Here is a 17,326-nt window from a genome sequence, read left to right on the forward strand (position 1 = left end):
ATCACATGTAGTTAATAGGAGGACACAGGTAGAGGAAGAAACTATAGAACTTTTCCCCCTCCTAAAGTGATCTATGGAGGAAACCGCAGCTGATGAATTTCTAAGAAAGACTAAAAATTGGTCACTGCTGACAACAAGCCTCATCCACATCCCTCTGTGTATAGAGAAGGTGTCAGGGTGTGGGGGAGGGGAGATGTTCTGTCATGTAATGGGGTAAATGTTTCTTCCACATGTAATGAAGGTTTTGTGTCTTGCAGGATTTATTATCTATTGAGGATCAGAGATGAATATTATATCTCCCAGTGATGGTAAGATTCCCCCGCTGTCTACCTCCGGCTCTTCTACTTCTTACAATGTTACTGATATGATATCACTGCTGTTCTCACATCCGGCTGCAATTACATGTTCTGAGATTTATGCTTTATGTTACAATGACTAACAACAGTGATGAGGATATTACCTCCATACTGTGTCCTTATAGTGGTATCTGTGTATTGTGTATATGATATGTCTGTGTGTTATGTACATTACATGTATACAGGGGGCAGTGATGGGGATATTACCTCCATACTGTGTCCTTATAGTGGTATCTGTGTATTGTGTATATGATATGTGTGTGTTATGTACATTACATGTATACAGGGGCAGTGATGGGGATATTACCTCCATACTGTGTCCTTATAGTGGTATCTGTGTATTGTGTATATGATATGTGTGTTATGTACATTACATGTATACAGGGGGCAGTGATGGGGATATTACCTCCATACTGTGTCCTTATAGTGGTATCTGTGTATTGTGTATATGATATATGTGTGTTATGTACATTACATGTATACAGGAGGCAGTGATGGGGATATTACCTCCATACTGTGTCCTTATAGTGGTATCTGTGTATTGTGTATATGATATGACTGTGTGTTATGTACATTACATGTATACAGGGGGCAGTGATGGGGATATTACCTCCATACCAGAGGTCGCACTAACATTTTTCCAGAAGGGTAAAAATACTCCTCTCACCATTTTTGAGGAGTATTTTTACCCGAGGAGGAGTATGAAAATTTCTGTAATACACATAGCACACATAGCGCGCACACACACTACGCTCACAGGACACTGCACGCTCACAGGACACTGCATGCTCACAGGACACTGCACGCACACACACACTACTGCACGCTCACAGTACACTGCACACACACACTACACGCTCACAGGACACTGCACACACACACTACGCTCACAGGACACTGCACACACACACACACTACGCTCACAGGACACTGCACACACACACACTACGCTCACAGGACACTGCACACACACACACTACGCTCACAGGACACTGCACACACACACACACACACACACACACACACTATGCTCACAGGACACTGCGCACACTACGCTCACAGGACACTGCGCACACACACACACACACTACGCTCACAGGACACTGCGCACACACACACACACTACGCTCACAGGACACTGCGCACACACACACACTATGCTCACAGGACACTGCGCACACACACACACTATGCTCACAGGACACTGCGCACACACACACACTATGCTCACAGGACACTGCGCACACACACACACTATGCTCACAGGACACTGCGCACACACACACACACTATGCTCACAGGACACTGCGCACACACACACACTATGCTCACAGGACACTGCGCACGCACACACACACACACACACTACACTCACAGGACACTGCACACACACACACTACGCTCACAGGACACTGCGCGCACACACACACTATGCTCACAGGACACTGCGCGCACACACACACACTATGCTCACAGGACACTGCGCACGCACACACACTATGCTCACAGGACACTGCGCACGCACACACACACACTACACTCACAGGACACTGCACACACACACACACTACGCTCACAGGACACTGCGCACACACACACTACGCTCACAGGACACTGCGCACACTACTCTCACAGGACACTGCGCACACACACACACACTACGCTCACAGGACACTGCGCACACACACACACTACGCTCACAGGACACTGCGCACACACACACTACGCTCACAGGACACTGCGCACACACACACTACGCTCACAGGACACTGCGCACACTACGCTCACAGGACACTGCGCACACACACACACACTACGCTCACAGGACACTGCGCACACACACACACTACGCTCACAAGACACTGCACACTCACACTACTCACACAGGACACTGCACACTCAAACAGGACACTGCACACTCAAACAGGACACTGCACACTCACACACACTACGCACACAGGACACTGCACACTCAAACAGGACACTGCGCACACACACACACTACGCACACAGGACACTGCACACTCACACAGGACACTGCACACTCACACAGGACACTGCACACTCACACAGGACACTGCACACTCACACAGGACACTGCACACTCAAACAGGACACTGCACACACTCACCCGGTCCCGTCGATCACATAAACGCAGGCAGCATTTGGAGCAGGACGGGGAGCGGCAGCCCCGCTGCCCACATGCCTCGCCCGGGGCCTGCGCTCTCGCTGCGGGTCTCTCCTGCCCGCCCCTGACACTGAGTCACGTGTCCTGCTGAGCGGTCCAGCGCGCGCTGCGATCACTCTATAGACATTTCCCTCATTTGCAGCGCGCGCTGAACCGCTCAGCCTGCGCGCTACAGGGAATAATTGCCATGCGTTCTTTTACGCATGGCAATTATTTTGGGGGGTAATGGCGCCTCATCACGCGTCTATGACGCGTGGTGAGGCGTTAATGCCACCTCTGCTCCATACTGTGTCCTTATAGTGGTATCTGTGTATTGTGTATATGATATGTGTGTTATGTACATTACATGTATACAGGAGGCAGTGATGGGGATATTACCTCCATACTGTGTCCTTATAGTGGTATCTGTGTATTGTGTATATGATATGTGTGTTATGTACATTACATGTATACAGGCGGCAGTGATGGGGGATATTACCTCCATACTGTGTCCTTATAGTGGTATCTGTGTATTGTGTATATGATATGTGTGTTATGTACATTACATGTATACAGGGGGCAGTGATGGGGATATTACCTCCATACTGTGTCCTTATAGTGGTATCTGTGTATTGTGTATATGATATGTGTGTTATGTACATTACATGTATACAGGGGCAGTGATGGGGATATTACCTCCATACTGTGTCCTTATAGTGGTATCTGTGTATTGTGTATATGATATGTGTGTTATGTACATTACATGTATACAGGGGGCAGTGATGAGGATATTACCTCCATACTGTGTCCTTATAGTGGTATCTGTGTATTGTGTATATGATATGTGTGTTATGTACATTACATGTATACAGGAGGCAGTGATGGGGATATTACCTCCATACTGTGTCCTTATAGTGGTATCTGTGTATTGTGTATATGATATGTGTGTTATGTACATTACATGTATACAGGGGGCAGTGATGGGGATATTACCTCCATACTGTGTCCTTATAGTGGTATCTGTGTATTGTGTATATGATATGTGTGTTATGTACATTACATGTATACAGGGGGCAGTGATGGGGATATTACCTCCATACTGTGTCCTTATAGTGGTATCTGTGTATTGTGTATATGATATGTGTGTTATGTACATTACATGTATACAGGGGGCAGTGATGGGGATATTACCTCCATACTGTGTCCTTATAGTGGTATCTGTGTATTGTGTATATGATATGTGTGTAATGTACATTACATGTATACAGGAGGCAGTGATGAGGATATTACCTCCATACTGTGTCCTTATAGTGGTATCTGTGTATTGTGTATATGATATGTGTGTGTTATGTACATTACATGTATACAGGAGGCAGTGATGGGGATATTACCTCCATACTGTGTCCTTATAGTGGTATCTGTGTATTGTGTATATGATATGTGTGTTATGTACATTACATGTATACAGGGGGCAGTGATGGGGATATTACCTCCATACTGTGTCCTTATAGTGGTATCTGTGTATTGTGTATATGATATGACTGTGTGTTATGTACATTACATGTATACAGGGGCAGTGATGGGGGATATTACCTCCATACTGTGTCCTTATAGTGGTATCTGTGTATTGTGTATATGATATGTGTGTTATGTACATTACATGTATACAGGGGCAGTGATGAGGATATTACCTCCATACTGTGTCCTTATAGTGGTATCTGTGTATTGTGTATATGATATGTGTGTTATGTACATTACATGTATACAGGAGGCAGTGATGGGGATATTACCTCCATACTGTGTCCTTATAGTGGTATCTGTGTATTGTGTATATGATATGTGTGTGTTATGTACATTACATGTGTACAGGGGCAGTGATGGGGATATTACCTCCATACTGTGTCCTTATAGTGGTATTGTGTATATGATATGTGTGTTATGTACATTACATGTATACAGGGGCAGTGATGAGGATATTACCTCCATACTGTGTCCTTATAGTGGTATCTGTGTATTGTGTATATGATATGTGTGTTATGTACATTACATGTATACAGGGGGCAGTGATGGGGATATTACCTCCATACTGTGTCCTTATAGTGGTATCTGTGTATTGTGTATATGATATGTGTGTTATGTACATTACATGTATACAGGAGGCAGTGATGGGGATATTACCTCCATACTGTGTCCTTATAGTGGTATCTGTGTATTGTGTATATGATATGTGTGTTATGTACATTACATGTATACAGGGGGCAGTGATGGGGATATTACCTCCATACTGTGTCCTTATAGTGGTATCTGTGTATTGTGTATATGATATGACTGTGTGTTATGTACATTACATGTATACAGGAGGCAGTGATGGGGATATTACCTCCATACTGTGTCCTTATAGTGGTATCTGTGTATTGTGTATATGATATGTGTTATGTACATTACATGTATACAGGGGGCAGTGATGGGGATATTACCTCCATACTGTGTCCTTATAGTGGTATCTGTGTATTGTGTATATGATATGTGTGTTATGTACATTACATGTATACAGGAGGCAGTGATGGGGATATTACCTCCATACTGTGTCCTTATAGTGGTATCTGTGTATTGTGTATATGATATGTGTGTTATGTACATTACATGTATACAGGAGGCAGTGATGGGGATATTACCTCCATACTGTGTCCTTATAGTGGTATCTGTGTATTGTGTATATGATATGTGTGTTATGTACATTACATGTATACAGGGGCAGTGATGAGGATATTACCTCCATACTGTGTCCTTATAGTGGTATCTGTGTATTGTGTATATGATATGTGTGTGTTATGTACATTACATGTATACAGGAGGCAGTGATGAGGATATTACCTCCATACTGTGTCCTTATAGTGGTATCTGTGTATTGTGTATATGATGTGTGTTATGTACATTACATGTATACAGGGGGCAGTGATGGGGATATTACCTCCATACTGTGTCCTTATAGTGGTATCTGTGTATTGTGTATATGATATGTGTGTTATGTACATTACATGTATACAGGAGGCAGTGATGGGGATATTACCTCCATACTGTGTCCTTATAGTGGTATCTGTGTATTGTGTATATGATATGTGTGTTATGTACATTACATGTATACAGGAGGCAGTGATGGGGATATTACCTCCATACTGTGTCCTTATAGTGGTATCTGTGTATTGTGTATATGATATGACTGTGTGTTATGTACATTACATGTATACAGGGGGCAGTGATGGGGATATTACCTCCATACTGTGTCCTTATAGTGGTATCTGTGTATTGTGTATATGATATGTGTGTGTTATGTACATTACATGTATACAGGAGGCAGTGATGGGGATTTTACCTCCATACTGTGTCCTTATAGTGGTATCTGTGTATTGTGTATATGATATGACTGTGTGTTCTGTACATTACATGTATACAGGAGGCAGTGATGAGGATATTACCTCCATACTGTGTCCTTATAGTGGTATCTGTGTATTGTGTATATGATATGTGTGTTATGTACATTACATGTATACAGGGGGCAGTGATGGGGATATTACCTCCATACTGTGTCCTTATAGTGGTATCTGTGTATTGTGTATATGATATGTGTGTTATGTACATTACATGTATACAGGAGGCAGTGATGAGGATATTACCTCCATACTGTGTCCTTATAGTGGTATCTGTGTATTGTGTTATGTACATTACATGTATACAGGAGGCAGTGATGAGGATATTACCTCCATACTGTGTCCTTATAGTGGTATCTGTGTATTGTGTTATGTACATTACATGTATACAGGAGGCAGTGATGGGGATATTACCTCCATACTGTGTCCTTATAGTGGTATCTGTGTATTGTGTATATGATATGTGTGTTATGTACATTACATGTATACAGGAGGCAGTGATGGGGATATTACCTCCATACTGTGTCCTTATAGTGGTATCTGTGTATTGTGTATATGATATGTGTGTTATGTACATTACATGTATACAGGGGGCAGTGATGGGGGATATTACCTCCATACTGTGTCCTTATAGTGGTATCTGTGTATTGTGTATATGATATGTGTGTTATGTACATTACATGTATACAGGAGGCAGTGATGGGGGTATTACCTCCATACTGTGTCCTTATAGTGGTATCTGTGTATTGTGTATATGATATGTGTGTTATGTACATTACATGTATACAGGGGGCAGTGATGGGGGATATTACCTCCATACTGTGTCCTTATAGTGGTATCTGTGTATTGTGTATATGATATGTGTGTTATGTACATTACATGTATACAGGAGGCAGTGATGAGGATATTACCTCCATACTGTGTCCTTATAGTGGTATCTGTGTATTGTGTATATGATATGTGTGTGTTATGTACATTACATGTATACAGGAGGCAGTGATGGGGATATTACCTCCATACTGTGTCCTTATAGTGGTATCTGTGTATTGTGTATATGATATGACTGTGTGTTATGTACATTACATGTATACAGGAGGCAGTGATGGGGGTATTACCTCCATACTGTGTCCTTATAGTGGTATCTGTGTATTGTGTATATGATATGTGTGTTATGTACATTACATGTATACAGGGGGCAGTGATGGGGGATATTACCTCCATACTGTGTCCTTATAGTGGTATCTGTGTATTGTGTATATGATATGTGTGTTATGTACATTACATGTATACAGGAGGCAGTGATGGGGATATTACCTCCATACTGTGTCCTTATAGTGGTATCTGTGTATTGTGTATATGATATGTGTGTTATGTACATTACATGTATACAGGGGGCAGTGATGGGGATATTACCTCCATACTGTGTCCTTATAGTGGTATCTGTGTATTGTGTATATGATATGACTGTGTGTTATGTACATTACATGTATACAGGAGGCAGTGATGGGGATATTACCTCCATACTGTGTCCTTATAGTGGTATCTGTGTATTGTGTATATGATATGTGTGTTATGTACATTACATGTATACAGGGGGCAGTGATGGGGATATTACCTCCATACTGTGTCCTTATAGTGGTATCTGTGTATTGTGTATATGATATGTGTGTTATGTACATTACATGTATACAGGGGCAGTGATGGGGATATTACCTCCATACTGTGTCCTTATAGTGGTATCTGTGTATTGTGTATATGATATGTGTGTTATGTACATTACATGTATACAGGGGGCAGTGATGGGGATATTACCTCCATACTGTGTCCTTATAGTGGTATCTGTGTATTGTGTATATGATATGTGTGTGTTATGTACATTACATGTATACAGGAGGCAGTGATGAGGATATTACCTCCATACTGTGTCCTTATAGTGGTATCTGTGTATTGTGTATATGATATGTGTGTTATGTACATTACATGTATACAGGGGGCAGTGATGAGGATATTACCTCCATACTGTGTCCTTATAGTGGTATCTGTGTATTGTGTATATGATATGTGTGTTATGTACATTACATGTATACAGGAGGCAGTGATGGGGATATTACCTCCATACTGTGTCCCTATAGTGGTATCTGTGTATTGTGTATATGATATTACGGCTCATACTATACTATACCAGTGTCTTTCCTGGCCTGTGCCGGGTTCCCCTGGCTGCACAATGACATTACTGTACTGATATCCACTGCTGTCATCCCTCTACATGTTCTAGAAGATTTCATCCTTGTGTCGCCCTCATTTCCAGATACTGAGACCCGGAAGTTTTTCCAGCAGCTTTGTCACTATCCACATCATGTCCTGAGGACGACGTATGAATATTTCCACGAGGATCTGCTCTACATTGTGGAGAACTGGAGGAATCAATCACTTCTACATGAGCTGAGCTCCCGAAATATCTCAGATCTGGAGGTGAGAGGACATCAGGTGTTATATACAGGTGTCCCCCGTGTTATATACAGGTGTCCTCTGTGATATCAGGTGTTATATACAGGTGTCTCCTGTGTTATCAGGTGTTATATACAGGTGTCCCCTGTGTTATCAGGTGTTATATACTGGTGTCCTCTGTGATATCAGGTGTTATATACAGGTGTCCTCTGTGATATCAGGTGTTATATACAGGTGTCTCCTGTGTTATCAGGTGTTATATACAGGTGTCCTCTGTGATATCAGGTGTTATATACAGGTGTCTCCTGTGTTATCAGGTGTTATATACAGGTGTCCCCTGTGTTATCAAGTGTTATATACAGTTGTCCCCTGTGTTATCAGATGTTATATACAAATGTCCCCTGTGTTATCAGGTGTTATATACAGGTGTCCCCTGTGTTATATACAGGTGTCCCCTGTGTTATCAGGTGTTATATACAGGTGTCCCCTGTGTTATCAGGTGTTATATACAGTTGTCCCGTGTGTTATCAGGTGTTATATACTGGTGTCCTCTGTGATATCAGGTGTTATGTACAGGTGTCCTCTGTGATATCAGGTGTTATATACAGGTGTCTCCTGTGTTATCAGGTGTTATATACAGGTGTCTCCTGTGTTATCAGGTGTTATATACAGGTGTCCCCTGTGTTATCAGGTGTTATATACTGGTGTCCTCTGTGATATCAGGTGTTATATACAGGTGTCCCCTGTGTTATCAAGTGTTATATACAGTTGTCCCCTGTGTTATCAGGTGTTATATACAGGTGTCCCCTGTGTTATCAGGTGTTATATACAGGTGTCCCCTGTGTTATCAGGTGTTATATACAGGTGCCCCCTGTGTTATCAGATGTTATATACAGGTGTCCCCTGTGTTATCAGATGTTATATACAGGTGTCCCCTGTGTTATCAGGTGTTATATACAGGTGTCCCCTGTGTTATCAGGTGTTATATACAGTTGTCCCCTGTGTTATCAGGTGTTATATACAGGTGTCCCCTGTGTTATCAGGTGTTATATACAGTTGTCCCCTGTGTTATCAGGTGTTATATACTGGTGTCCTCTGTGTTACCAGGTGTTATATACAGGTGTCTCCTGTGTTATCAGGTGTTATATACAGGTGTCCCCTGTGTTATCAGGTGTTATATACAGGTGTCCCCCGTGTTATCAGGTGTTATATACAGGTGTCCCCTGTGTTATCAGGTGTTATATACAGGTGTCTCCTGTGTTATCAGGTGTTATATACAGGTGTCCCCTGTGTTATCAGGTGTTATATACAGGTGTCCTCTGTGTTATCAGGTGTTATATACAGGTGTCCCCTGTGTTATCAGGTGTTATATACAGGTGTCCCCTGTGTTATCAGGTGTTATATACAGGTGTCCCCTGTGTTATCAGGTGTTATATACAGGTGTCTCCTGTGTTATCAGGTGTTATATGCAGGTGTCCCCTGTGTTATCAGGTGTTATATACAGGTGTCTCCTGTGTTATCAGGTGTTATATGCAGGTGTCCCCTGTGTTATCAGGTGTTATGTACAGGCAGAGGTCGCACTAACATTTTTCCAGAAGGGTAATAATACTCCTCTCATAATTTTTGAGGAGTATTTTTAACAGGAGGAGTACGAAATTTTCATTCATAAATATATAACGTCTATTAACCCCTTAATGATTGTCCTATCGGCTTTTTACGGCGGTCATTAAGGGTACTTCTTCTGACGCGTACGCCTTTCTACGGCGGCGAGTCAGAAGAAGATTTCGGGACATCGGGTCAGTATAGTGCCGGTGTCGGGCTGTGATCTTACAGCCCAGACCCGGCACTAACACCCTGGATCGGAAAAACTCAGATCTCGGGTGTTTAACCCCTTGCACGCCGCGGTCAAGCATGACCGCGGCGTGTAAGCGTGGATCGGACCCCCCTAGTGTGCTTACCGGGGGATCCGATCCCTCCTGCCGCTGCCCCGGGTCCAGACGAGTGATCCGGGGCTTCCAGCTCCTCTACCCGCCGGGTTCTGCCTTCCTGGCAGGACCCGGCTGTAAGTAACTGAGCATGCACAAGTGTATTGCAGTGTAAAGGCTTGAATAAGCGATCGGACGATCGCTTGTTCAAGCCAAGAAATAGAAAATGTAAAAAAGTTTAAAAAAAAAAAATGAAATCATTTTATTATATAATTAAATAAATAAAAGTCCCATAATCTCCCCAGTTACACATAAAATGCAATTAAAGTATATAAAACACAAAAACACATACATATTTGGTATCAATAAATCTAAATCAATCTTGAACCCGCTTGGTGAACGACGTAAAGACAAATCTCGAAAAACTTCTGTAAACTACAAGTATGACCGCGGCGTGCAAGTGTGTCCCCCGTGGATCGGACCGCCCACCCCCTCCCCCCGGTGTGCTTACCGGGGGATCCGATCCCTCCTGCCGCTGCCCCGGGTCCCGACGAGTGACCCGAGGCTGTCGGCTTCTCTCCCCGCCGGGTTCTGCCTTCCTGGCAGGACCCGGCTGTAAGTAACTGAGCATGCGCGGCATGCTGAGTTACTTACACTATACACTGCAATACAAGTGTATTGCAGTGTAAAGGCTTGAATAAGCGATCGGATGATCGCTTATTCAAGCCAAGAAGTGGAAAATGTAAAAAAGTAAATAAATAAATAAAATAAAAAAAAAAAAAAAAGTCCCACAATCTCCCCAGTATCACATAAAATGCAAATAAAGTAAATAAAACACAAAAACATGTACATATTTGGTATCACCGCGTCCGTATTAATCTGTACATTAAATCTAAATCCATATTGAACCCGCTCGGTGAACTACGTAAAAAAAAACTCGAAAAACTTCCCGTAATATACAATTTTTCATCAAACACCATCACAAAAAATGTTTTAAAAAGTGATCAAAAAAAGTTTTGTTCCCTAATATGATACGACTGAAAAGAACATCTCTTTTCGCAAAAAATAAGCCCTCAACCAGATCTGACAACAGAAAAATACAGAAGTTATGGCCCTGAAAAGTTGTCAATAGTAAAAGCAATGCGATTTTCTCCAATATTGGTTTTGCTCAGGAAAATTGAGCAAAGATAAGAAAAACTATATAAATGAGGTATCACCGCAATCGTAGTGACCAGAGAATAAAGATAAAATATTATTTTTACGTTTCGGTGAGCGGGGGGGGGGAATGCTCACAATCCAAAATAAAAATTGAGGATTTTGTTTGTGTCCCCCTTGAAATAGTTAATAAAATCTCATGAATAAGCTTTAGACTCCACAAATAAATTATCTATACATTGTATCTCATCACGCAAATAATAAGCCTCATATGTTCGCATTACCAAAAAGAAAAAAATGTATAGGTCGTACAATGTGACAATACAAATCTGCAGTGAATGGCGCCTCCATTCATTCTATACTCGGCCGTGCGCCCGTACAGCAGTTTACCACCACATATGGGGTATCAGTACACTCGGGATGAATTGGGCATCAAACGTTTCAGTGCGTTTCATCATTTAATTTATTCTGAAAATGTCAGTTTTGGCCTAAATGAATGTATTTTCCAAAAAAATTCTATAGTTTCTAAATCGCAAGTCCATATTTTTTAATCCATGTGAAACACTTAAAGGGTTAATGGACTTAATAGAAGTTGTTTTACATACGTTGAGGGGTGAAGTTTCTATAGTGGGGTAATTTATGGGGTTTTATTATCATATAGGCCTCTCAAAGTCACTTGGAAGCTGAGTTGTCCCTCAAAATGTGAGTTTTGGCAATTTTCATTAAAATAAGAAAAATCGCACCTAAAGTTCTGCGCCTCATAACATCCTAGAAAAGTGAGAGGACGCATAAAATATCATCCCAACATAAAGCAGATATTCTGTAAATGTTAATTATCAAACTTTTTGGGTAGTTTTACATCTTGTCTGGAAACCAGAACATTTCAAACTTGGAAAATGAAGAATTTTTACAAACTTCTGCCAAATTTTCACTTTTTTTTCAGAACGAAACGAAAAACTTATCACTTAAATTTTATAACTAACATGAAGTACAATGTGTCACGAGAAAACATTCTCAAAATCACCGGGATATGTTAAAGCGTTCCGAAGTTATAACCAATTATCGTGAGACAAGTCAGATTTGAAAAATCGAGTCTGGTCATTGAGCTTAAAACTAGTGTCGGTGATAAGGGGTTAAATATAGATGACAGATAACAGTGATCTAATGGTAAGAGCACATTGAATCACTGTCATCAGTGATCTGTATACAGAGAGGATAGCACCTTCCCTGCAGCCTCTCACTATATACAGGGGCTGCTGTGACAGGGGGCCGATCGATCGGGCTGTCACATAGATAGCACGATCCTGCTACACAGATCAGGAGCACAGCCCCGGCAATAGATATGCCTCCCCAACTTCATGCCAAGCTCCGACTCAACCCCTGGCTCGGCTCCTCCCCCACCCCTCGCTCGGCTCCACAATCTCTCACCTATCTCTCGGCGCCCTGCGGGAGAGGCTCTGACGGTGACCAGGAAGTCCCTCCCTGTCCTGCCTCCAGACACTCAGCGCTGCGATCCTGCAGAGAATATTTTGCATGATCGCAGCCGGCGCCGTCACCGCTTGGAAGCGGCAGCTAACATTCAGACAGGAAAATCACCAAGCATATTCATTTTTTTTATGACACGTGCAGAGGCGTTATCGCGACCTCTGTATACAGGTGTCCCCTGTGTTATCAGGTGTTATATACAGGTGTCCCCTGTGTGATCAGGTGTTATATACTGGTGTCCCCTGTGTTAGCAGGTGTTATATACAGGTGTCCCCTGTGTTATCAGGTGTTATATACAGGTGTCCCCTGTGTTATCAGGTGTTATATACAGGTGTCCCCTGTGTTATCAGGTGTTATATACAGGTGTCCCCTGTGTTATCAGGTGTTATATACAGGTGTCCCCTGTGTTATCAGGTGTTATATACAGGTGTCCCCTGTGTTATCAGGTGTTATATACAGGTGTCCCCTGTGTTATCAGGTGTTATATACAGGTGTCCCCTGTGTTATCAGGTGTTATATACAGGTGTCCTCTGTGTTATCAGGTGTTATATACAGGTGTCCCCTGTGTTATCAGGTGTTATATACAGGTGTCCCCTGTGTTATCAGGTGATATATACAGGTGCCCCCTGTGTTATCAGGTGTTATATACAGGTGTCCTCTGTGTTATCAGGTGTTATATACTGGTGTCCTCTGTGTTATCAGGTGTTATATACAGGTGTCCCCTGTGTGATCAGGTGTTATATACTGGTGTCCCCTGTGTGATCAGGTGTTATATACTGGTGTCCCCTGTGTTATCAGGTGTTATATACAGGTGTCCCCTGTGTTATCAGGTGTTATATACAGGTGTCCCCTGTGTTATCAGGTGTTATATACAGGTGTCCCCTGTGTTATCAGGTGTTATATACAGGTGTCCCCTGTGTTATCAGGTGTTATATACAGGTGTCCCCTGTGTTATCAGGTGTTATATACAGGTGTCCCCTGTGTTATCAGGTGTTATATACAGGTGTCCCCTGTGTTATCAGGTGTTATATACAGGTGTCCCCTGTGTTATCAGGTGTTATATACAGGTGTCCCCTGTGTTATCAGGTGTTATATACAGGTGTCCCCTGTGTTATCAGGTGTTATATACAGGTGTATCCTGTGTTATCAGGTGTTATATACAGGTGTCCCCTGTGTTATTAGGTGTTATATACAGGTGTCCTCTGTGTTATCAGGTGTTATATACTGGTGTCCTCTGTGTTATCAGGTGTTATATACAGGTGTCCCCTGTGTGATCAGGTGTTATATACTGGTGTCCCCTGTGTTAGCAGGTATTATATACAGGTGTCCCCTGTGTTATCAGGTGTTATATACAGGTGTCCCCTGTGTTATCAGGTGTTATATACAGGTGTCCCCTGTGTTATCAGGTGTTATATACAGGTGTCCCCTGTGTTATCAGGTGTTATATACAGGTGTCCCCTGTGTTATCAGGTGTTATATACAGGTGTCCCCTGTGTTATCAGGTGTTATATACAGGTGTCCCCTGTGTTATCAGGTGTTATATACAGGTGTCCCCTGTGTTATCAGGTGTTATATACAGGTGTCCCCTGTGTTATCAGGTGTTATATACAGGTGTCCTCTGTGTTATCAGGTGTTGTATACAGGTGTCCTCTGTGTTATCAGGTGTTGTATACAGGTGTCCCCTGTGTTATCAGGTGTTATATACAGGTGTCCTCTGTGTTACCAGGTGTTATATACAGGTGTCCCCTGTGTTATCAGGTGGTGTATACAGGTGTCCCCTGTGTTATCAGGTGTTATATATAGGTGTCCTCTGTGTTATCAGGTGTTGTATACAGGTGTCCCCTGTGTTATCAGGTGTTATATACAGGTGTCCTCTGTGTTATCAGGTGTTGTATACAGGTGTCCTCTGTGTTATCAGGTGTTGTATACAGGTGTCCCCTGTGTTATCAGGTGTTATATACAGGTGTCCTCTGTGTTATCAGGTGTTGTATACAGGTGTCCCCTGTGTTATCAGGTGTTATATACAGGTGTCCTCTGTGTTATCAGGTGTTATATACAGGTGTCCCCTGTGTTATCAGGTGTTATATACAGGTGTCCTCTGTGTTATCAGGTGTTATATGCAGGTGTCCCCTGTGTTATCAGGTGTTGTATACAGGTGTCCCCTGTGTTATCAGGTGTTGTATACAGGTGTCCCCTGTGTTATCAGGTGTTATATACAGGTGCCCCCTGTGTTATCAGGTGTTATATACAGGTGTCCCCTGTGTTATCAGGTGTTATATACAGGTGTCTCCTGTGTTATCAGGTGTTATATACAGGTGTCTCCTGTGTTATCAGGTGTTATATACAGGTGTCCTCTGTGTTATCAGGTGTTATATACAGGTGTCCCCTGTGTTATCAGGTGTTATATACAGGTGTCCTCTGTGTTATCAGGTGTTATATACAGGTGTCCCCTGTGTTATCAGGTGTTATATACAGGTGTCCCCTGTGTTATCAGGTGTTGTATACAGGTGTCCCCTTTGTGAGAGGACTTATTTTCTGTGTAACAAATTGCACTTCAGCTTTGTAAGTGGGAAAAATAAAGTTATAGATTTTTGAAGGTGGCGAGTAAAAAATTAAAACGCAAAAACGAAAATGGGCTGCGGTGGGAAGGGTTAAAGGTGGATGCCCCAAATGTAGCTATCCCGTTTTGCCCTTTCCCCTACATAAGGAAGCCATTACATTGTGGTTGTTACTTGTGGATTTAGGATTTTCTCCTCTGGACCAGCACATTATAGAGAAGACATGGGGGCACATTTACTAAGGGTCCGTCGGACGCATTTCCGTCGTGTTTCAGACTTTTTTCTTGATTTACCCTGAATTGCCCCGGGTTTTTGGTGCACGCAATCGGATTTTGATGCATCGGCGCCGGCTTGCATGTAACATAAAATCAGGTAGCGTGGACGTCGGACAACCTGACTGATTCGGGCAAACTGCGGAATTTAAAAATCAAATTGTATCTCAAGATCAGCACTTACATGCACCAGGAAGAAGGTGAACTCCGGCGGACCTCAGCGGGGGAAGCGACACATGTGGGAAATTGGACGTAAGATCTTAGTGAAGACCCAAATAAATGTGCCCCGTTAAAGGGCTATTCTCGTCTGGGGATTCTTATTCAGTTTGATTAATCTGCCATATATAAGCATTTTTTCAATTAGATGTTATTAAAAAATATGTCCTGTGTCAAGATAATTTTTCATAAATGTATAAACAAGACTTTGTCCTTGGATACGACCACCTCTGCTGGAGAGATTGCACAAAGAAACAAAAGGTTTTTGTATATGAAATGTCCGGCAGTTACTGCAGGTTTCCACTACCGTCCTGTGGTAATGCTCGCTGATGCCAGGCGGTCGGCAGGACGCAATAGCCTCTGGCCATTGCAGTCAGAGTGCGGGGTGGTCGTAACCGAGGAAGCCATCTTGTTTCTAAGGGACCATATGACTCCATTTATGAGATATTATCTTCACACAGGAACATTTTTTTTTTTTAATAACACCCAATAGAAGTAATGTTTATATTTGGTAAATTAAGTAAACTGAATGTGAATGCCCAGATGAGAATACCCCTTTAAGTATATGTGTATGTTAACCCTTTGTATTCTGTCTCCTTATAAATGACCCTTATGTTTGACCTTTTTTGTGTTCTAGAAATACAGGGATCTAGAACGTAATAGAAAAACCTGGGCCCGGTATTTCCTCCAGGAGATTTTCGGGAGAGGAAGAGAAGCTGTGATATCATTGTGGGTCAGTCTCCATGTATTACGGAAGGATTACGGCTCCCCCAGCCTGGACGCTGTACTGGAGGAGCTCATCTACAGAGGTAACATTGTGTATGACATGTGTCACCCATCATATCCGGGGCTCATCATGTACAATGACCTCAGTAATACAGATCCCTGCACTGGATCAGTCATTCTCCGCAGTGTATAAATGTACAGATGGAGCAACGTGTAATATACAAAGGACTAACACTCCTATCTCACAGAGCAATAACGTTATAGAGACTTTGTGCAACAGCTTTTTTATCTGTAAATGATTGTCCTGGGATGGGAAGAATATACAGGCAGTCCCCTGGTTACATACAAGATAGGGTCTGTAGGTTTGTTCTTAAGTTGAATTTGTATGTAAATCGGAACTGTATACTTTATCATTGTAATCCCAGCCAAATTATTTTTGGTCTCTGTGACAATTGGATATTAAAAATGTTTGATTGTCATTAGACCACGATTAACAATAAAGCTTCATTACAGACACCTGTGATAACTGTTACAGCTGATTATTGTAGCCTAAGGCTAAAGTACAGTAAATTACCAACATCCAGAGGTCC

At 42.3% G+C, this 17,326-nt stretch overlaps 1 protein-coding gene across 1 annotated transcript in view; it reads left to right on the forward strand.

Annotated features, from left to right (window-relative positions):
• Nucleotides 1–17,326, forward strand: part of LOC140068906 (NACHT, LRR and PYD domains-containing protein 6-like) — a 65,347-nt gene that overhangs the window by 9,629 nt on the left and 38,392 nt on the right. The window contains exons 2-3 of the mRNA XM_072114265.1: nucleotides 8,260–8,423; nucleotides 16,648–16,819. Of these exons, the coding sequence (XP_071970366.1) occupies nucleotides 8,260–8,423; nucleotides 16,648–16,819 (336 nt within the window). The remainder of the gene's footprint in view (nucleotides 1–8,259; nucleotides 8,424–16,647; nucleotides 16,820–17,326) is intronic.

The sequence above is a fragment of the Engystomops pustulosus genome, chromosome 7, assembly GCF_040894005.1.
Source record: "Engystomops pustulosus chromosome 7, aEngPut4.maternal, whole genome shotgun sequence".
Taxonomy (NCBI): domain Eukaryota; kingdom Metazoa; phylum Chordata; class Amphibia; order Anura; family Leptodactylidae; genus Engystomops; species Engystomops pustulosus.